General features: G+C 50.3%; 1 protein-coding gene across 3 annotated transcripts in view; it reads right to left on the minus strand.

Moving 5' to 3' along the window:
* Positions 1 to 1398: 1398 nt before the first annotated feature.
* Positions 1399 to 21882, minus strand: part of Itgal (integrin subunit alpha L) — a 40772-nt gene continuing 20288 nt past the window's right edge. The window contains exons 16-31 of one of the 3 annotated variants that reach the window (XM_037210412.1): positions 20399 to 20559; positions 20165 to 20316; positions 17735 to 17824; positions 12234 to 12287; positions 12068 to 12138; positions 11599 to 11740; positions 10218 to 10322; positions 9746 to 9825; positions 9565 to 9651; positions 8224 to 8299; positions 7411 to 7524; positions 7134 to 7190; positions 6945 to 7043; positions 6199 to 6294; positions 5505 to 5615; positions 1399 to 2086 (exon numbers count right to left, since the gene is read on the minus strand). In XM_037210412.1, the coding sequence (XP_037066307.1) occupies positions 1928 to 2086; positions 5505 to 5615; positions 6199 to 6294; positions 6945 to 7043; positions 7134 to 7190; positions 7411 to 7524; positions 8224 to 8299; positions 9565 to 9651; positions 9746 to 9825; positions 10218 to 10322; positions 11599 to 11740; positions 12068 to 12138; positions 12234 to 12287; positions 17735 to 17824; positions 20165 to 20316; positions 20399 to 20559 (1654 nt within the window). In that variant the 3' untranslated portion in view covers positions 1399 to 1927. Of the gene's footprint in view, positions 2087 to 5504; positions 5616 to 6198; positions 6295 to 6944; positions 7047 to 7133; positions 7191 to 7410; positions 7525 to 8223; positions 8300 to 8935; positions 9258 to 9564; positions 9652 to 9745; positions 9826 to 10217; positions 10323 to 11598; positions 11741 to 12067; positions 12139 to 12233; positions 12288 to 17734; positions 17825 to 20164; positions 20317 to 20398; positions 20560 to 21882 lie in introns of those variants that run through there. The other 2 variants (XM_037210409.1, XM_037210417.1) reach the window with 2 other exon arrangements.

A 21882-nucleotide genomic window follows, 5' to 3' on the forward strand; every position in this document is an offset into this window, starting at 1 on the left:
CATGCGCCTCCCCTACCATGGTGGTTTACAGCCCTTCAGGAAGTGTAAGGCAAAAGAAACCTTTCTCGTGGAAGTTGCTTTTGTTAGGGTGCTTTAATTGCAACAGTGGCCACAGAAAAACAAACAAAGAAACAAAATAAAACCTAATACCGGAGAAAAGAAGCGGGGGCTTATTATTTTGGTTCTACTTGCTACAATTTTGAGGGGGATATATTCATTTAAATGAGCCAGGCTGGAATGCTGCACTTGGACATAATTCCCCACGTACTGGATAAAGAGATGCAGGCATGTTGTGTTCCTTTTCTGTCGCTGTGATAAACTTGCACACTCAAGGCAACTTATGGAAGACAGTTTATTTGGGCTCATGGTTCCAGAAGAACAAGGGTCATTTGGGCTCATGGTTCCAGAGGAACAAGGGTCCATCACGGTGGGGTGGGGAGGCTCGGCAGCCAGACGCTGGCAGGAGAGCAGGAGACTGAGAGATCACATCAACTGCAAGCACAAAGCAGAGCTAAACTGCAAATGGGGCGTGGCTTTACCCCTCACAGCCCTCCTGCAAATGGGGCGTGGCTTTACCCCTCACAGATCCTCCTGCAAATGGGGCGTGGCTTTCCCCCTCACAGCCCTCCTGCAAATGGGGCATGGCTTTAACCCCTCACAGCCCTCCTGCAAATGGGGCGTGGCTTTTCCCCCTCACAGCCCTCCTGCAAATGGGGCATGGCTTTAACCCCTCACAGCCCTCCCTAGCCACATCTTAAAACAAGGCTGCACTTCCCCACAACCTCTCTGAACAGAGACCAAGTGTTCAGATGCCTGAGACTACATGGGGCACTTCTCATTCAAACCACCATACATGTGCTTTGTATCGGGGCTCCTGAAGCTCCTTCTGGGTGGGAATTGGGGGGCTGAACAGGGTGTGAAGGAGCCTGGAAAGGCTGAGGTTGCAGGATGCAATGCCCGGGGCTCATCTATACTATTTCTCTATCTTCCCGCAGCCTTCATCATCAGTCACTGAAACGGTATCAAGCACCTTCTGTATCCCTACCCTGTGGTATCACCACGTAGTGCCATGGTGAACAGGATAGGTATGTATGCCCTAACCTCAAGGCGCTCACTAGAGGCAGGAATCCAATCATCAAAGAGAGAACAAACACAGCCGGGGGACCAGAGACAAGTGCGGGCTGGTGTGAAGTGCACCGTGTGGAATCCTCCCTGAGCCAGGACAGGAGGAGGCAGGAAGGTTCCAGGCAGGAGAGGACAGGGGTGAAATGCAGCAACACAGGAAGGGGAATGCCTCGGGGAAGGGCTGGAGAAGCTGCAGCCCCGGAAAGAGAGGCAGGAAAGACAAGTAGGAAGAGGCGGGTTTTCTCCAGCAGAGGCTGGGAAGGCCACGGGGGGGGGGGGGGGGGGGGGGGGGGGGGGGGGGGGGGGGGGGGGGCTGGTTTGGCAATGCCTTCTAAGGCTCATCAGGAATTTTGTCCTCGACTCAAGAAGAAGGCGTCTGCAGCGGCAATGCAATGCCACAGGTGGGATTTGCAGTCTGTCAGCAGCGTGCAGGCTGGAGTCCAGGCAGGGGAGAGTGTGGGGCAGATCCAGACGGCTGGGACGTCGAGGGCAGCAGGGAGGACTGGAGTATAATGGGGTCCTGAGATGACAGTTTCTCCAAGTTTACACCAAAGATTCTCTCTGGGGGACAGCAAGGCAGGCTAACAGAAGACAGGGCTTCACCTCTGGCCCCACTGGCCTCCCTCAGCAGAGTCACATCACGCACCTGTCGATAAGGTAGGAACGAGCTTTATGCTCACGATAGGGAAACTTAGGACTAGGAACAGCCATGACTAAGGGACGCAGTGGCATGTGGCTGAAGCTGGTCAGTGCCAGTGCTCGAACGTCTAGTCCTGGACCGTCGGTGTATCAGGCCTAGGCCTTAGTCCTTGTCATTCTCCTGGAGGGGCTCTAGGCAGCCCGGATCTTTGGTTTCTTCTCCAGATACTGCCAGAGGGTCAGCGCCTTCACCAGGGCTTCCGTTAAGGACACCTCCATCAGCCTCCATCTTCTCCTTCAGGTTCCGTTTGAAGAAGCCAACCTGTCGGAAGCACACATTGAATGGACACACGTCCAGAGACCGGCCACCCCCGAAAGACCTGAAGACGTCCAGAGACCGGCTGCCCCTGAAAGACGTGATGTCTTATGCTGACAGATAGGATACAATGGCACCTGCTTGGAGGATGGGGGATATCTGCATGTTTGCTTCTCAGAGATATTTATTTATTTATTTATTTATTTATTTATTTATTTATTTATGTTTTTCGAGACAGGGTTTCTCTGTGCAGCTTTGGAGACTATCCTGGATCTCACTCTGTAGCCCAGGCTGACCTCAAACTCACAGAGATCCACCTGCCTCTGCCTCCTGAGTGCTGGGATTAAAGGTGTGCGCCACCACTGCCTGGCAGAAATATTTATTTATTTATTTATTTATTTATTTATTTATTTATTTATTTATTTATTTATTTTTTTGGTTTTTCGAGACAGGGTTTCTCTGTGTAGCTTTGCGCCTTTCCTGGGACTCACTTGGTAGCCCAGGCTGGCCTCGAACTCACAGAGATCCACCTGGCTCTGCCTCCCGAGTGCTGGGACTAAAGGTGTGCGCCACCACCGCCCGGCTAGAAATATTTATTTTTAAGGGGCAGTGAGCTGGCTCCAGGTAAAAACATTTGCCGCACAAGTCTGACTACTAGAATTTAGTCCCCAGAGCCACAGTGGAAGGAGAGAACAGACTCCTGAAAGTTGTCCTCTGACCTCCACCTGGGGCTATGGCATGCTTCCCCCGCCCCCATCAATAAGAGGGAAAATTTAAAAAAATTTTTAGATTTATTTTTATTATTTTGCATGTATGAGTGTTTTGCATGTCTGGTGTGTGAGGAGGTGGTGAGTCTCCATTTGGGTGCTAGGAATCGAACCAGGGGCATTTGAAAGAACACAAGTGCTCTTAACCACTGAGCCAACTTTCCAACCCACAAATAAAAAAACGTTTAGGCCAGGTGTAGTAGTGCATGCCTTTAATGCTAGCACTCTGGAGTCAGAAGAAGGAGCATTTCTGTGAGTGTAAGGCAGCTTGACCTACATCAGAAGTTCTAGGCAGCCAGGGCTGCATAGTGAGACTGTGCCCCCTCCATCCCCCACAAAAAAGAATAAAATTAAAGAAATAGATGTTTTTGAAATCTTGTGACTACTTTAAAACGCTTTAAGTTTGGTAATTTCCTTTTTAGACTCCTTAGAATGCCATGCATCAGACAGGCATGGTGGCCCGAGATCACAGTCCCAGAATTCAGAAGGAAGGACAGGAGGATCTTGAATTTTCGCCATCTGGGCTACAGACTGATACTCTCTTTAAAAACGTCATGTGGGCTCATGCTGTAGCTCAGCTGATAGAGTGCTTGCCTAGTGTGCACGCTGACTCCCACACTGCAGAGCCCAGTGTGGGGGCCGGCCTGTGTTCCTAGCACTAGGGAGGTGGAGGCAGGAGGTTCAGGGATTCAAGATTATTTTCGGTGACTTAGTAATTTGTCAGGTCAAGGCCAGCCGAAGCCTGTCTCAAAAAACAAAACAAAACACAGAATAGGGGTTGGAGAGAAGGTACAGGAGTAAGGAGTACTTAATGCTTTTGTGGGGGGCCTGGGTTCCATCCCCAACACCTCCTGTAACTCCAGGAGATCTGACTCTCTCTTCTAACCTCCCTCTGTGGGCTCCTGTATATATAAGGTGTACACACACACACACACACACACACACACACACACACACACACACACACACGTCACATATAAATCTGTTAAGTAGGTGGTTTTCTTTCCAGGGCTAAGACTAGGACCCAGGGCCTTCTGCATGCTTGCCAATTGCTCCACCACTGGCAGATACTCTTAGATATCAGGTGGGTAATCTGACAATACCTTCTAACAGGAAGAATCTATAGTGTAGTGCTTAAATATGTGCTGTGCACACTCTCCTGAAAGCTTAACATTGTGTGTGCACACGTGCGTGTTCCAGTGTCTCCATCTCTGAGAATTAATTCTAAGAATATTTGGATAAGTGTGGAGAGTGGATAACAACGGCTGTTTTTGCCCCCACGGTTTAGATAGATGCAAATGAGAAACCGTCTACAGTACAGATGTTATATGATCCATAATAGGGCAGTTGTTAAATAAAGATGGAGCACTGGGGCAGCAGGAAATTAGACAAGTTCAGGAGGAGGTGGAGGAGGAGGAAGAGCTGACGGTGGCCATGGAGAGGGAGACATCAGGATAAGGCATTGTGTGGGAAACACAAGCCAACAGGCTGTGCAGCTCTACCCCATTTTTGCCTGTCTCCTGCTGTGGGGTGTCCCATATGCTGTCAATATATGCTGCTATGATTGATTGATAAATAAAACGCTGATTGGCCAGTAGCCAGGCAGGAAGGATAAGGTAGGCGGGACAAGGAGAAGAAGAATTCTGGGAGGTAGAAGGCTGAGGCAGAGAGACACTGGCCGCCATGACAAGTGAGATGTAAGGTACTGGTAAAGCCACAAGCCACATGGCAACTTATAGACTAATAGAAATGGGCTAATTTGAGATATAGGAACTAGATAGCAAGAAGCTGAGCCATTAGGCCAAACAGTTTAAATAATATAATATGTACATTGGTGTTTTGCCTGCATGTATGTCTGTGTGAGGGGGTCAGATCCCCTGGAACTTACAGACCGTTGTGAGCTGTTATGTCGGTGCTGGGAATTGAACCTGGGTCCTTTGGAAGAGCAGCCCGTGCTCTTAACCATTGAGCATCTCTCCAGCCCCTTTCTATTAACTTTTGAGACAGGGTCTCCACAGACACCTTGTGCTGGCCTTAAACTTTCAGAGAGTCTACTCTGACTGTCGGTGAGCACCATTGCACCCAGCTTCATTTCTGAAACTCTGGAGCCTTTCTCATGGAACACCTGTCCTCTGTCCCTCTTTGTCCCTAATTTTTACTTCTCGTCCAGACTTCAGTTCAAATGCCACCTCTTCTCGGTGGCCTTCCCAGGTCCTCCAGCCTGCGTCAGGTGCCTCCATTACAGGTTCCAGAGTACACAGGCCCGGCACAGCCTTCATTAGCTCACTCCTGTCTGTGTCCTGCATTCGACTGTGAACTTCATATGAGTGGGGGCCACGTTTATATTGTATGGCTCTGTTTCATGGGGCCTTGTACAGTACCTGGCACCAGAAGGTCCCCAGTATATGGGGACCTCCTTTCTCTCCTCTCTCAACCTGGTCCTGGCTGGCCCAGTGCTGAACTGAGTGATGGTGAAGTCTCTCCCACTTGTTCTTTGAGGTTTACAGCCCGAGCCGTAGAAGGATGGGGTGAGCTGAGGCTTGCTCTGTCTCTTCTCCTCCCTGGCCTGGCATGCTCCGCCCTGGTCCCTGCCAGTGTCCCCACACCCCCTTTGCCCCAGCTGTCTTGGCAGTTCTTAACCACCCGGAAGCTCCTACCTTGTAGAGCGCTAGGAAAATCAGCACCAGCAGCACTAGACCCCCAATGCCGCTGAGTACATAGAGGTGCAGCATCTCCTTCTCGAAGACCACATCAACCTTCGTGAGGACCTGGGGAGGAGAGCTAGGTGAGGGCAGGAAAAGGCCACCCACCCTAAACGCCCCTGTGTGCCCAGTCCGCCCCCAGTCTTATTTCTTAGGTGTGGGTTGCATCACAGCGTTGGGCTCTGGCCACACAGCCTTGTCCATAAATGTTGTCACCCTCTGCCCGAACCAGCCACTTGGCCACATGTACCACAGGCTGCCCTGAGACTTACGTGGTTTGTTTGCCGTTGGCCCCAGTAAGAAGCACCTCAGCTGAGCACTCAAAGCCCAGAAGAACCTGCTCTCTGGGTTTAGGTCCATCTTCTGGCCACACTGAATTGCCTAATCCTCGAACCCTGGGCCTCCGTGCTCACTGCTGGGCTGGTGGCCCTTTGCTAAGTACCATTGCGCTGATCTTTAGCAGACACCTGGGTCTATGACATCTCAGACAAGTGACCCTGCGGTTGACCTGCTTCCCAGTGAGGCGGGACCGCCCACTTCACAAGGATTTGGATCAGAGGAGGCTCTGACGGGGGCCAAGCTTCCCTTCTCCCATGGGACCCCTCCCATGAGCTCTGCACGGGCTCCCGAACCTCTCTGAGGTCTGTACCTGGGCCATGGAGGCTTTGCTGCCATACAGATGGAAATGCTTGCCGCTGTTGAAGGAGATGGAGAGCGAGCTGCAGAGGCTGAGCGTGGAGGAGGCCTGTGGAGGAAGGAGGGTGTCTTCAGAACAGGCCTGAGACCCTGGACTTCCGCCCATGTGCACAGGGTAGGAAAGGGCCCAGTCTTCTGCCTCATCTTATTTCTCTACTGTGATGGTCTAACATATCACTCTCTCCCCAGTGTCGGAGTGGCGTTTCCCAGAAGGAACATGTAACTACCCTTGGCAACCGTGGGGCATGGCTCTCCTCCCAGTGCTTGGGAGGAACGGTTGGAAGATCATAAGTTGCAGGCTAGTCTGGCTACACAGTGAGACCCTAACTTAAAAGCGAGCAAAGCTGGGTGTGGTGATGCATGTCTTTAATCCCAGCAATCAGAGACAGAGGCAGGTCCATCTCTGTGAGTTGCAGGCCAGCCTGGTCTACATAGAGACTTCCAGAGTGACATAGAAATCCTGTCTCAAAAAACCAGAACCAAAAAAATAAATAAATAAAAATAAACAACCTCCCCCCAAAAAAACAATCCCATAAATTTCAAACAAATCCCGGTGGTTCATTGTGGTTTGTTTGCACCTGTGAGAACCGGGGTGTTATTCAAGAAGAGACCAGTTGAGGGAGCCCAGGTGGGAAGCCCATCCCCATGACTCCTAAGGCAAATGGATCCTCAACATGGCCAGCTACAAGCAGGCAGTACCTTGATCTCCTCCGAGAGTTCCACTGTCCCGTTCACTTGGATGAGGGTCTCCCACCTGAAGACGACTGGGCATCGGAACAGAATTCCAGGTAGACAAGGCTGCTGTGGTCAAGAACACCAGTCAGAGAGGTCCACCATTCCCAGCTTATGCCCACCTCCAGCCTCATTCCACAGCTCACACCCCCATACCTCAGCCTCACTAGAGGGCATCTTCAGGTCCTCACGGTGGCAAGTGACAGGAGGATCCTAGGAATTGGAGGTGGGGTCTTCAGTAGGTTTGAGGCCTCTTCCTCCCCCACAGAACTCAGGCACCCCAAAAGATAATTTTGTCTAATTCAGACATCACTGAGTCCACGGAACTGGGGTCCATCTGTCCACGCTCCCCTTCCTACATCTAGCAGTTTTATGTTGTTCTTTCCCACCATGCACCAGCAGCTCCCTTTGCCCTCTTCTGAGTGGTACTCACCATCTGCACACTCCATGTGTGTGTGATGGGGCTCCCGCTGTGAGGCTGTGGCACCCCAACCAGGGCCTCCAGTGCGGGCATGCTGTGGTCATAGGCAGAAGGCTGAATCCTCACCTGGGAAAGGGCAGAGACTGCAAAGCTAGAGTGGCGACCACTCCGACTACCACCCACCCTGTGCGACCCGAGGCACTGCCTGGGTGAGTCATCCTTGTGTACTGCCTGGGGCCTGTCATCTTCCAGGCCGTACACAAGGATGGACCATACCTGGCCCTGCTACTGTGCCTTCTTGCCAGTGTGGTTAAGAGCACTGACTGCTCTTCCAAAGGACCCAGGTTCAGTTCCAAGCACCCACATGGCAGTTTGCATCCACCTATACCTCCAGTGCCAGAGGACCCCACACCTTCTTCTGGTCTCTGGAGGTACCAGGCATGTAAGTGGTACACAGACATACATGCAGGCAAAACACCCACACACATAAAAAATAAAAATAAAAAATAAGGAGGCTGGAGAGATGGCTCAGAGGTTAAGAGCACTGACTGCTCTTCCAGAGGTCCTGAGTTCAATTCCCAGCAACCACATGGTGGCTCACAACCATCTGTAATGAGATCTGGTGCCCTCTTCTGGCCTGCAGTCATACATTCTGTATACATAATAAACAAACAAACAAACAAACAAACAAATACATCTTAAAATAAATAAATAAATAAATAAACCTTAAAATAAATAAATAAATAAATAAATAAATAAATAAATAAATAAATAAAAATAGAAGAAAGCGAGGCTTCGAGGACCCTTCCCCGTGGAAGTTTGTACCTGGTATATATGCTGGACTTGTTGGGTCTTGGGACCTTTAGGGGTGAAACTGGTGTACAGTGTGGAGTTCTTCTGGCTGTGGAGAGAGATGTGCGGGGATGGAGGGAAGGAAAGCAGTCCAGACCCCAGAAGCCTCTGCGCCTCCAGCCCTGTGCTGGGGACTTCACAGGCATCTTGTCATGTGGTCCTACTATGACCAGGAGAGGCAGAACTGAAGCTTTGGAAGTAAGGTCCTACCTGGGGAGCCATGTCTCACTCCCACACGCCACCCTCATTTGTGTCTCGGCTCAGCTCAATGTCTAGATAACCATCTCTCCCTGCGAGTCCTTCCCGTGTGCACAGCCCTCTCTCTGAGTTCCAGGGCTTCACCCCTGCCTGCAGCTCCCCTGCTCACACACACTGCCCCCCCCCCCCCCCCCCCCCCCGCTCTCCTGCACACACTGCCCGTGTTGGAGGCTGCCCACTCGCTTTCCCTGAGTCCTGCCTCCTTGCCTTTGCCTACGCTCTGCTCCGTCTCCTCCCCTGCCCTCATCCCGGGGCCTCTAGATGGAGGGCCAAGGCCAACTTTCTCCAACACCTGCCCCCCCCCTTCACCACCCTGCATGGCACTTACGTTCAGAGGTCCTGGAGACTTGAGCTCAGACACTGGCTCTCTCCTCACCACAGACCCAACTTCAAAAAGCCACTGTGCTCTCTCTCTACTAACCAGAACATCCAACTGGAGACCCTTGAGTCCGCTACCCGCTGCTGCTAACGCCAGTGACTCCATGTGTGCTGTGAGTCTGCTCTGACTAGACGCTGAAGGGCTGGAGGGCAAAGGTCACCCTGGAACTGTCCCTCTCCTCTCTTCCAGCACTGCAACCCCGGGAAGAGAGGGGATCCAGTGCAACTGGACCCAGCCAAGTGCTTTGGAGTAAGACAAGCTTGAGCTTAGTCCTTCCTAGCCGCGTGGCCCTGGGCAAACGCCAGCCTTCTCAGAACCTGTTCATTAGTAGGGTGCAGAGCGGTGAAGCTCCTCACAGGGGTAAGGGAAGCTTCAGAGAGAAAGAGAGAGAGAGAGAGAGAGAGAGAGAGAGAGAGAGAGAGAGAGAGAGAGAGAGATTGCCACCAGTCAGCCAACAGCATGCTTCTCCACAGGTGAACGCTGACCTGAACACAGAGTTCTGAAACGGTCTCCTACTTTGGAACCCTGAAGCCTGTTGTGGCAGGGATGAGTTCTGACTGAACCCGAGACATCCAAAAAGGAAGAGGGCTGGGGGCGAGGGGTCCCTGGGTGACAAGGACACCCAGGTGGGAAGGCTGGGGTAGAAGGAGGGAGTGACTGAGTTCAGTGGCACTCACTCTTCGACAAGGATGTTGATTGGGTACAGGACGGGGATGCGGATGGTGGCTGAGTTGTCCTCCAGGAGGCTTGAGTTCTCATTCTCACTGCATGGGCAAGGTAGAGAGGCACCATCAGAAGAGATGGCCAGGCTTCCTGACCATCTAACCCCAGCACAGGCATGTGGGTGGGCCCGCTCACCAGTGCACGGTACCGTTCAGCTCGACAACATCTCCAAAGGAGCTGTTGAGCAGTGTGCTAAACATCACCTGGAGGTTGACCTGGCAGAGGAACAGAGGTGAGAGAAGATGGAGGTGTCTCAGGGTAACCTGAGTGTCTCAGGGTAGCCTGAGTGTCTCGCCAGCCCTACAGTGACCATGGAGTGTGTGCTTCCCACGACTCTGGCACTGGATAGGCGTCTCATTTCCACTGGAGAGTTGAGGAAAACTCTGGGAGTGGGCTGAGTGAGGTGTACCAAGCCATAAAATGAATTAACCCCGTCTTGGGCTTGTCTCATCCCAAATCCAGGCTCAGAGATGCAAAGCAGCTCTGTATACCTCCTCTTGTGACAGGATAGACCCTTCCTGGCCAACTACCTTCCCTTCCCCAGAACCAAGATCTCCTCCCTGTGTGCCAGCTCAGGCCCCATGGGAGAGAGTTGCTGGACACTCACCTGCCGGCCTGCTTTGAAGATGGGAGAGCTTACGTTGCAGGCCAGTGTCTTGGTCAGGAGGCTCGACTCGTCAGCCAGCTCCTGGCAGCTCACAGGTACTTGTGGCTGGGAATGAGGAAGCTTTTTGGTGAACAAGGTCTAAGGTCCCCAGAGGCCACTAACTCTCAAGGCTTGTAGCTCCCAGGACACATGCTCAGAGAGGCAGTGAACCTAACAGTGAATGTCTTTAGTTGTTGTTACTCAAGAGGCTGAGGCAGGTGGATTGTCTGCATCCAAAAGTCTGAGTCCGACTTGGGCAACACGGAGATATAATGTTAAAACAAACCACATTAAGTGAAATAAGTCAGCTGTGCAGGACACGTGTGGTGAGTCCATTGCTACATGCAATCCAATATGTAAATTCACAGAATAGTGTATTTGAAGTTGGCAGGAGACCAAGAACAGGGAATAGTACCTAGTGTCCAACAGGCTTGAGAGGACGTAAGAGTTCTGGAAAGAGAAAGTTGTGTGATACTGTGACTAGACTCAAAGTCAGTGAACTGTATGCCTAGAAATGTTAGAATGCTAAAACTTAGATACATTCACACAATAAAAAAGCTAAAAGTAAGCCAGGCAGTGGTGAGGCACGCCTTTTATCCCAGCATTCAAGATGTAGAGGTAGGTGGATCTCTGTGAGTTCAAGGCCAACCTGGTCTCTATAGTGAGTTCCAGGCCAGCTAGGGTTACATGTGAGAACCTGTCTCAAAAAAAAAAAAAAAAAAGAACAAAATATATGCATACTTATTTGTTTTATGTATATAAGCATGTAGTTGAATGTGTGTGTTTGTGTGTGTGTGTGTGTGTGTGTGTGTGTGTGTGTGTACACCACATGCATGCAGGAGTCCACCAAAGTCAGAAGAGGCAACAGAATTCCTGGAATTGGAGTTACAGCAGTTGTGAGCCACCAAGTGGAAGCTGGGATCTGAACCTGGGTCATTTAGAAGAGCAGTCAGTGATATTAACTGCTGAGCCATCTCTTTAGTCCCTTTTAATTTTATTTTTAAGTACGTGTGTATATGAGGGTGCACACATATGTGAGCTTTTTACATGGAGACCAGACTCAGGTCTTCAAGTGTGCAAGAGAAATCCTTCACCTACTGGCTGAGCCATCTCCCCAGCCCTATTCCAATTTCCCAGCTCCAAAAAGAGAATTCAGGGCCCAAAGAGCTTATGCCTCAGCTCAGAGTTTGATGAGCACCACCAGGCTGGGAATGCAGCTGTGACCCTCAGAGTCCTACACATAAGTTTGCCATGCCACCTCCCCTGGCCATCCGGGCTACCCATTGCCGGAACCCGAGCCAGTGCAGGAAACGACTCAGGCAGGTGGTACCCTCGGGCTCACCTTAAGCATCTCCACCTTGCGGAAGGAGAGTCCCAGAGGGAAACTCAAGCCCAGCTGCACCCAGTACGCGTCTTCTCCCAAGTTGCTCAGTGTCCAGTTCACGGCAAGGCTGGCAGAGGACGTCAGATGCAGGACTCCAGAGCTGGGGGATTTGGGGTGACCAGAAAAAAGTCATGGGGGCCAAGATGGCAGGAGACAGCACTAGGTGAGGATGTCAGAGCTGAGGGAGCTGGCTGACCATAGATACCAGCTCCTATGCTCAGGCTCAGTGTCCCAACACTAGCTAATCTCAGTGCAAGCGTTGCTAAAGACTGCCTTTCTCAGAGAAGGAAGGTGAGACCCAGGGAGGAAGTCCCCTAGTGGACATAGCCCATGGGTGAAGGGTCTTGGACACTGCCTTGGTATTCTTTGCAGCCACCTCAGGAAGATGGAGTTGAACTGAAGGGTCGAGGGACAAAGGCTTACAGACCTGGCAGGGGACAACAGGGCCAGGTTTGCCTCACACTTCTTGTCCTCACCACAGTTCTTCTCAAAAGGGACCTGAAAGACCAAGACAGGACCCGGAAGGAGGCTCAGGCCCCGGACCCCGCAGAGCTGGACACGGACCCCATGTGTCTGCCTCCCCTTCCTCTCACCTCCATAGTCACTGCGTGTATTGAAGGTCTCAGGATGGGCTGCGTGTTCCTGCCCTGTTGAACATGGAGGAGACAGAGTACTCGGGTGAGTGAGCAGGCCTTGTGATGGGACATGAGCGGCTTGGGGCTCAGCTGGAATGACTGTGGCCTTCCCACACCCCGACCCACACCCACGGCCGGGTACACGGTCCTTCTCCAGTGACAGCTTCGTGGTGGGCGGATGAGGTTTGGGGTGCCTCTCCCTCCCTTGTCTGGGCTGGGACAAAGCAGACTACAGTCCTGCCCTTGGCAGTGGCCCCTGGCCGCTCAGCATCTGGCCTCACGGGCCTGCCAGCGGCCCTCTCTCTGTGCTTTTCCTCTGCCGACACCTGTCCTCCCAGGCCTGCTCTCCAACTCCTAGAAATTCGTTCCGTTTTCACAGCATTTCCTGAACTCCCCCTCTAGACCCCTGGGCACTGGGTAATTCGTCTGAGCATAAAACAGACACAGAAGCAGAAATGACCAGACGGTGCCCACGGTGGTGAGGGGTTACGGTGAGACACATACAGGGAAGCTCCAGAGCGTGGAAAAGGGACTCCTAACCCAGACAAGGACGTGTCCTGAAGCAATGGCATTCCTGCTAATTGCGGTATCTGGATCTAGAATGCCCGCCTCTCCGTGTGCCAAGGGCTTGGTCCCAGCCTGTGCTACAATTGAAAGGCGGCAGAATCTATAAGCGCTGACACCTAGTTGAAGAATGTCATGTCATTGGAGGCGTGTCGTTGAAGTCGGCACTGGCACCCCAACTCTTTCCTCCTCTCTTTACGTCCCAGCCACAACGATGTGGGTAGGTGGCTTTACCACGCACTCCCCACCATGATATGTGCTCATCATAAGTCCGAAGCAACAGAGCCAGCAGATGATCAAGGACTGTGACCTCTGAGGTCATGAGCCCAAATGAACCTTTCTATTTTATAAATCATCTCTGAAGTATTTGTTACCAGAACAGAAGGGCCTCTCCCAGGAGCAGGACTAGCTGGAGCACCATGCTTCAGAAGGAGCAAGAAGGCAGGGCAGAGTCCAGGTTCCACGGAGCCTCGTGGGCAATGCCAGGGCCCTGAGATTGTCTTCTAAAGGTAAGGGAACCCTGGGAGGGCTTCAGAGGTTATCACAGCTGGATCTAGAAGACTTCATCCTCCGGACTCGTCTTTGAGTGGACAGAGTCCTAGTGGTCTCTGCTGACACTCCCCACCCACCTCAACATTCACACAGGTGCCCACCACCCATGGAACCATGAGCCAAATGGATGACTAGGGCCTTGAACCCCTCAGCTGTTTTTCTGAAAGAAACAAGGTCCATTGTCCATCTCCCTTGACCATATCAACATACACCACCCCCACATCCCATCCCACCCCCACTGCCTCTACCTAATCTACTCATTTTGTAAAATCCAGAACTGATGACATTTCCCAGGAAGGCTGTCCTGACGTTGACTGTGACCTCAAGTACCCGGCTGATGTGCTGGGTTTTCATTAGAGGCTGCTGGCAGTCCCTGAACAGGGCTCCTTACCTCTTGCCTTAAGAACAGTCTCCACATTTTTTTCTGTCTATTTATTCTTCTCTGTACAGTACATCCTGACTGCAACCTCCCCTCCATCCTCTCCTCTCAGCCCCCACCCCATCACTTCCCCTCCCCCAGACCCACTGCTGCTCCACTTCCCTTCAGAAAACAGCAGGGCTCCCAGGGATATCAGTCTCTACTCCCCCCCCCCCCACCGACAGGGTCTCTCTGTGCAGTCTTGGCTCTCCTGGAACTCGCTGTGTAGACCAGGCTGGCCTTGAACTCACAGAGATCCTCCTGCCTCTGCCTCTGGAGTGCTGGGATTAAAGGCGTGCGCCACCACTGCCCAGTGAGTCTCTGCTTTTCTTAGTTTTTCTTGCAGCTGAGTGTGAGCATGTGACTCAGTTCTAATCCTTGGGATGTCAGTAAACATGTTATGTAGATTTTCTAGGAAATATTCTTCAAGGGAGGCTGTGTGTGCTACTCTGTCCTCCTTGGCCAGGTGCACAGACATGATAACCAGAGGCCAGGCGTCTTTGAGCACAAGATGTCATCACCACAGAAACCACCAAACCGGTCCCACCTGCCTTGTACAAAAGAAAGACTTCCCACATGATGGAAAGAGAGAGCTGATCTACACACACACACACACACACACACACACACACACACACACACACACAAACACATCAATATATGTAATAGAATTTTGATATCACACTTAGCTGGGTATGATGGCTTACACCTGTAATCCCAGCAATTAGGAAGTTGAGGTAGCAATAAGAATTATCAAGCAGGGCTGGAGAGATGTATGGTGGTATTCTATTTGTACTGAAATGTGATTTTAATTGTATGTTAATAAATAAAGTTGCCCGGGGGTCAGAGCTACTAGAGCCATAGCAAGAGCATGGTGGTGGTGGCGGTGGTGATGGTGGCGGCGGCGGCGGCGGCGGCGGCGGCGGCGGCGGCAGCAGCAGTGGCAGTGCACGCCTTTAATCCCAGCACTTGGTAGAAGAGCTAGGTAGATCTCTGTGTGTTCAGGGATACAGCCAGTATTGGAGACATACGCCTTTAAGACCTGGAGGGCAGTACTTACAGGCAGTGATGAGGCAGTCATGTGTTTGGGTTTACAACCAATGATAAGGCAGAACAGAAAGACTATTTAAAGACAGACACACAGGAAGTAGCTCTCTTTCAGGGAGGTAGGAGCACCGCAGGAGTAAGCATGAGATTTTAGCTCTGAGCTCTGACCTCTTGGCTTTCTCTTTTACATTGGTTCTGTGTTTCTTACTTAATAAGATGGTTGGTTACATCTACAGAGATGGCTCAGAGGTTAAGAACACTGGCTGTTCTTCCAGTGTTCTTCCAGAGGTCCTGAGTTCAATTCCCAGCACCCATATGGAGGCTCCCAACCATCTGTAATGAGATCTGGCTCCCTCTTCTGGCCTCCCTCTTCTTCATGCAAACAGAAACACTATACATAATAAATAAAGAAATCTTTTTTTTAAAAAAAATTATCAAGCATTCCAGATCAACCTGGGCTACAGCGTGAGATGGGGAGGGGGGGTGTCTCCAAACAAACAACAAACCAAACAAACAAAAACCGAACACGAAAAAAGCCATTTTAAAGTAGACCTCTATCATTTGAAGTTGAGTAGGCCTAGCGGATACCTTGGCCTTGAAGAGAGCTAGTCACCTCTTGTATGATTCAGAGGCCCAGAGACCACGTGTTCTGAGGCTGAACTCTCTAGTCCCGCTCCCTGACAGAGCTGTGCTCTCTCTTGGGGCTTCCTGCTGTGGGTGCCATCATCCACCCAGATCCAAAAGACAAACGGCCACTATCCTTTGCCTCTCTGCGCATCTCAAGCTCCTGGCAATCTTCCTCTAGAGACTCTTTAAGGCATCTCCTCCTCTCCACTCCCACAGAGCACCATGCTTCACACCTGACTATTGCCCGGTAGAACCCCCCACCACAGCATCCTCCCTGCCTCCAGGTTCACGCTGCCCACATCAGTGCTGGACCTAGCTGCTTAAATATCCATGTGACAGTAGCAAAGTCTCCTCCCTCTCTCGTAAATATCAGTTCCCACCCTCCAGGCTTTGGTTGCCTCCGTACATATTGGGTATATATACCATCTAGGTCTGCTCCCTGGCACTGGCTTAGGGTCACAACAGTGGGAAGGTCTCTCTCCTTTACTTGATTGGCACAAGTCTGACAAAGAAGGCACCAATCAAGGGCAACAAGCTGCACACAATGAAGAAAGCTTCCTGAGTTTGGCAGCAGGCCATGTTTCTGTGATCAGGATTTAGGGAATGGAGGCAGGTATACCAGGAGTTGGAAGACAACCTGGGCTTCATAGCAAGCTCCAGGCCAGTCTGGGCTATATGAAGGAGGGGAGAAAAGAAAAGAGAGAGAGAGAGAGAAAGAGTCTTGATGCCTCTGTCCAGGGTCTGGATACAGATGCACACAAAGCTAGGCCTGTGCCTCCGTCTGATTTGGTCAGTGCCCCTTCTTGCTCACATCAAGTTTTAGTTAGGTTCCTGACACTTGGCACTAAAACCACCCGTGAGGAGCTGGAGAGACAGCTTAGCAGTCAGGAGCACTGACCTCTCTTCCAGAGGACCCAGGTTCAGTTCCCAAGAGCCATGTAAATGGTGGCTCAAAACTCCAGTTTCAGGGCATCTGATGCCTGCTTCTGACCCTCATGGGCACATATGTAGTGCAAATACATACATACAGGCAAAACACTCACACATAAAAATAAAATTAGTAAATGTGAAAAAATTAAACTCATGAATATACAGCATTTCCTTTTCCCACATACAAATTCTTTGATGTCTCCACAATGCCCTTGACTAGACCCTAAGACCATCTGACTCCCCTTCCTCCTGGCACCCATCACCCCAGAGTCCCCAGTCTATGCCACATTATGGTCTTTCTGAACACTTACCTCCCCTCTTGGGGACCTCTGGGTCACCTCTACAGGCAGACTTGCCTTACCCCCCCAGATCTCTGGCGTACATCACTGCAGCCTGGCCCGTGATTTGACGGCTACACCTCTGGAGAGGGCAGTGACCGTGGTTTCTCTGGCAGCAGGCTGTGAGCTCCTCCAGGGCAGGGTCACACTTACAGACCACAGCAGAATGAGCGCCCGGAGGCGGCACAGCACAGAATGGGCCTCGGTCAGCTTTGCCCAAGTGCATGTGGAGCAGCCGGTACCCTGCCCTTACCTCCAAATCCCAGGATTAGAGGGGGTGCACCCATCGTATGACACTAAAGGCACAGAATGAGCTTGAGGGTCACCCCACGGCCTCCTCTGGAAGACCCTCACTAAGAAGAGCTCTCTACAGGGTAGAAAGCAGTCCCAGGAGACGGGTGGGGAGAGAGCCCGCTGAGGCCTTGCTAGGAAGGTCCACAACTGAGTTCCCAGGTCACTTTCTTTCCCCCAGGCCTCTCACCAGCCCAACCACCAGCCGACCATCAAGCATTTCCAAAGAGGGTGTCATACTTCTGCCTGGGGAGCATCTGATCAGGAATTAGGATGGATTTTTCCCCCTACTAGCTCCACAGCACCCCAATTTGACATTGATTGACCACACAGAAGGGAGAAGGCTAATTCAGGTGCCCTGTCTTTGTAACCTCAGGGGACAGGCCGAGTCCAAAGCTAGGCCTTCTGGGGTTCTCCCTGGAGTGGGTGTTGAATAGTGCTGGAAAGCAATGTGGTTGGGCTGATGCCTGCAGGGCCTAGAACAGCTTCACTGAAGAGACCCTCCAGACTCACCCATTACCTCTTCTTCCTCAGAGCCCTCAGAACCTGGGGAAGACCCTGCCCCACAAATCAGTTTTAAATACAAACTCCTATGAATTCCCTTCTTGCTTAAGTAACACATATTAGCTTTACCGTTGCTAACTAAATTTTCCAGTCTTCCCTTTAAACATCCATCCCTCCATTAATCTTACCATCTTTTGGTTCCTCGGTGTTCCTTCTTCCTCCAAAAGAGAGAAATTCAGAGAGACATCGATAGGGGAGATGAGGTCTTGAATGCAGATCTGAGTGTGAGAACATGGCGTCATGATGAATCTAACCAGAACCACGACCCCAACTGAGAGCATGCTTCCTCTGTACTTCACCAGCAGTAACATTCTAGTAGTTATGTGTTAAGAGCTTACCATTCTCCACCACATACACTTAAATACACTAAACACATTTATTATAGATCAGGAGTTTATAATGTGCTTCCCAGTACAAGAGCTCATTCCTCATTGCCAGACATCATTAATCAGTCCCACAGTTTTCCACGGGTTGTAATGGAAGCACTTGAATCATTTGTGGAGGTTTGAATGAGAGTGAACCCCATAGGTTCATACATTTAGATACTTGGGCTCCAGTTGGTGGAACTGTTTGGGAAGGATTAAGAGGTGTGGCCTTGTTGGAGGAAGTGTGTCAGCTTTGAGGTTTCAAAAGCCCATGTAATTCCCACTTAGCTCTCTCTGCTTCTTGCTTGTAGATCAGATGGCAGCTACTCTAGTGCCATGCCTGCTTGCCTGCCTTCCTGCCTACAGCCATGCTCCCTGCCATGATGATCATAGACTCACTCTCTGAAACTGTAAGCTAGTCTCCAACAAACTCTTCTATAGTAGTCTTGGCCATGGCGTCTCTTCATAGCAATAGAAAAGTAACTAAGACACCATTATTAAATTGATCCAGGCAGGGTGGTTCATGCTTGTAATACCAGGACATAAGAGGCTGAGGCAAGAGCATTATCTATCACTCCATGCCAGCCTGGGCTACAGAGTGAGACCTTTTTCAAACAAACAATGTTCTAAAGATTGCTCTAGGGAACTGAAAGATGGCTTATTTGTTAAGAGCACTGGCTGCTCTTCTAGAGGACCGCGGCTTGATTCCCAGCACCCACAGATGGCTCACAACTATCTGTAACTCCAAACCTAGGAGAGCCAATGCCTTCTGTCTTGCTTGGGCATCAGGCATGCAAGTGGTACAAAGACATACATGTAGGCAAAACACTCATATACATAACATGTGTACACATATATAATACACACATATATAATATATACACATTTATTTAATAATATATATTATGTATATATCTATCTTAGACAGCCGTTATCAAATTTCATGCAGGAATGCTCCAGAACAACTAGGCTATTCCTTCTCTGACTACAGACTTTGGTTTAATCTTTTGTTATTACTAGTGGCCATAATAGCCTAGGTAGGCTGTCAATTTGAACTATGCCTAAGGAACCTGCTGATCTTCAGAGTGGGCACAAGCATTCCCTATTCAGAATGAGGGGGAAGAGCTCTAAAAACTGACATGATTGTCTTCACATCTAGAGCTGAGAGGAACAGAGCCAAGAACCCACATACCCAGATCTAAAACTCAAGGTTCCCTGTAACATGCTGCTGTCTTCTCTGGCAAATTTATGTTTTAAGTTTCCAGAGTTAGAAGACTGGGGTGCGAGGAGCAGAGGGACATGGTATTAGTCAGGAACAAACCGAGACTGGGAGTGGACAATTGTCCAGGGTGGGTGCCGACCACCTGGGTACTGTTTCTAATTCTGTGGGTTTGCCATCCCAGAGAAGAAACCTAACACAAGCAACAAGCAAACTCCATTTGAACATTTCAGCAACTGTCCAAAATAATATTAAAAAAAAATGGGCCAATGGCTGGTGAGATGGGTCAGGGGTTAAGAGCACTGGCTACTCTTCAAAAAGTCCTGGATTCAGCTCCCAGCAACCACACAGTAGCTGACAATTGTCTTTAAGGATCTGATGCCTCTTCTGATGTGCAGGTGCACATGCAGATAGAGCACTCATAAAATGCACCTACAAATAAACCTTTGAAAAGCAAAATTAATTAGTTAGTTAATGAATTGGGGAGGGGGCTAGGTGTGGTGGTGCATGCCTTTAATCCCAGCACTCAGGGGGCAGAGCCAGGAGGATCTCTGTGAGTTCGAGGCCAGCCTGGTCTACAGAGCAAGATCTAGGACAGGCACCAAAACTACACAGAGAAATCCTGTCTCAAAAAAACAAAAACCAAACCAAACAAAACAAAATACCAGGCCTGGGCGGTGGTGGCACACGCCTTTAATCCCAGCTCTCGGGAGGCAGAGGCAGGCGGATCTCTGTGAATTTGAGGCCAGCCTGGTCTACAGAGTGAGTTCCAGGACAGACTCTAAAGCTACACAGAGAAACCCTGTCTTGGGAAAAAAAAAAAAAAAAAAACAACCACCAAACTAACAAAAAAAAAAAAAAAAAAGGAATGAGTGTCATCTGTCACAGCTGTATGGTGACAGAGCTAAGCCTGTACCCTCATCGCTTCTCACTTCGGTCAGCCCTTCCCAGAACACCAGCATCAGCTCCCTTACCGGGAAGTGAAACCTGAAGTCCATGCAGGATTTAACTGGGGTGACAGATGTGTTCCCACTGAGCTCGTGGCTCCCTCCCGAGAACAGACCTCGTCTCCGCGTCCGATGGCCATCCAGCTGCAGGGTGTAGCTAAGGTTGGCAAGCAGGCGACCTGGGCACAAAGGGAGGCTGTTGAATGATGGGAGTCCTCCCAATGCTGGGAGCTCTTCTGGGAACAGGAGGATGGCAGTGACCTTGAAACTGAGTCGTGAGGGCCTGGATCTGGAAGCACACCGTGAGCGTGACTCCTTTCTTCTGCTCCTGACTGGCTGGGAAGGAGCACTCCACCTCATGCACTGGGATTTCATTTGGGGAGAAGGACATCTCGGTGACAACATCCACCACAGGCCTCGAGCTGCAGAGCAGAAAACCACAAAGTCTCTCCCTTGAGCACCACAAACCACTGGGCTTGTGACTCACATTTGGGAGCTCTGTCCAGCAGAGACAGAGGACTCTCTTTCCATGTCGCTGTGAGAAGTCCCTCAATAATAGCAGCAGTGACAACTAGGGCTTCCCTAGTTCACTAGCCTTGTGATCCATTTTTCCCTAAAGAAATGATCTTTGAGGAAAAGAGAAACCAGGGCCAGTGAGATGATGGTAAAAGCACTAACCATCAAGCCTAATAATGATGAGTTTGGTCCCCAGGACCCAAATGGTACAAACAGAATAGACTCCTACAAATTGTCCCCTGACCTCCACATTGTGCCATGGCACACATGTGTGAGTGTGAGCACATATACACACATGCACACACATACATATAATGCACAAATATATAAACAAACATAATTTCTTGGTTTTGAGACAAGGCTTCACTATATATCCTTGGCTGGCCTGGAAACTGCTCTGTAGGTCAGGCTGAACTTGAACACACAAAGATCCACCTGCTTCTGCCTCCCAAGTGTTGGGATTAAAGGAATGCATCACCACAAATAGCCCAATAAACATAATTTTTAAAAAGGCCATCAATGATGTGGCTCAGCAGGTAAGGGCACCTGCTACCAAGCTGGATCACGTGGGTTCAGTTTCAAGAAACTCCATGGTGGACAGAGAAAGCCGACCACCATCAGTGTGGTGGTAATCTAATTGTACTGAAATGTGATTTTGATTGTATGTTAATAAATAAAGTTGCCCAGGGGTCAGAGCTATTAGAGCCATAGCAAGAGTGTGGCGGTGGTGGCACACGCCTTTAATCCCATAGATCTCTGTGTGTTCAGGGATACAGCCAGCATTGGAGACATATGCCTTTAAGACCTAGGGGGCTGTACATTCAGACAGTGACGAGGCAGTCACGTGTTTGGGTTTACAACCAATGAGAAGGCAGAATGACTGGAAAATCGACTTACAGATAGGAAGTAGCTCTCTTTTGCGAAGCTGGGACAGCAGGAGGAAGGGTGAGATTTTAGCTCTGAGCTCTGACCTCTCGGCTTTCTCTTTTACATTGTTTCTGTGTTTCTTATTTAATAAGACGGTTGGTTACATCTACACATCAGTTGTCCTCTGACACCCCCTAAGCGCACCCCCCCCCCCGTGCACACATAAATAAATAAATGGTTTTTTAAAGAGAGAAAGAGAAGAAGAGAAATCAGAGGGGGGCAGTAGTACACACCTACAATCCCAGTGCTGTAAGCATAAGACAGAAAGACCACAACCTAGGCTTGTGAGATCCTAAGAGGGA

This window comes from Peromyscus leucopus, chromosome 1 (genome assembly GCF_004664715.2).
Source record: "Peromyscus leucopus breed LL Stock chromosome 1, UCI_PerLeu_2.1, whole genome shotgun sequence".
NCBI lineage: Eukaryota > Metazoa > Chordata > Mammalia > Rodentia > Cricetidae > Peromyscus > Peromyscus leucopus.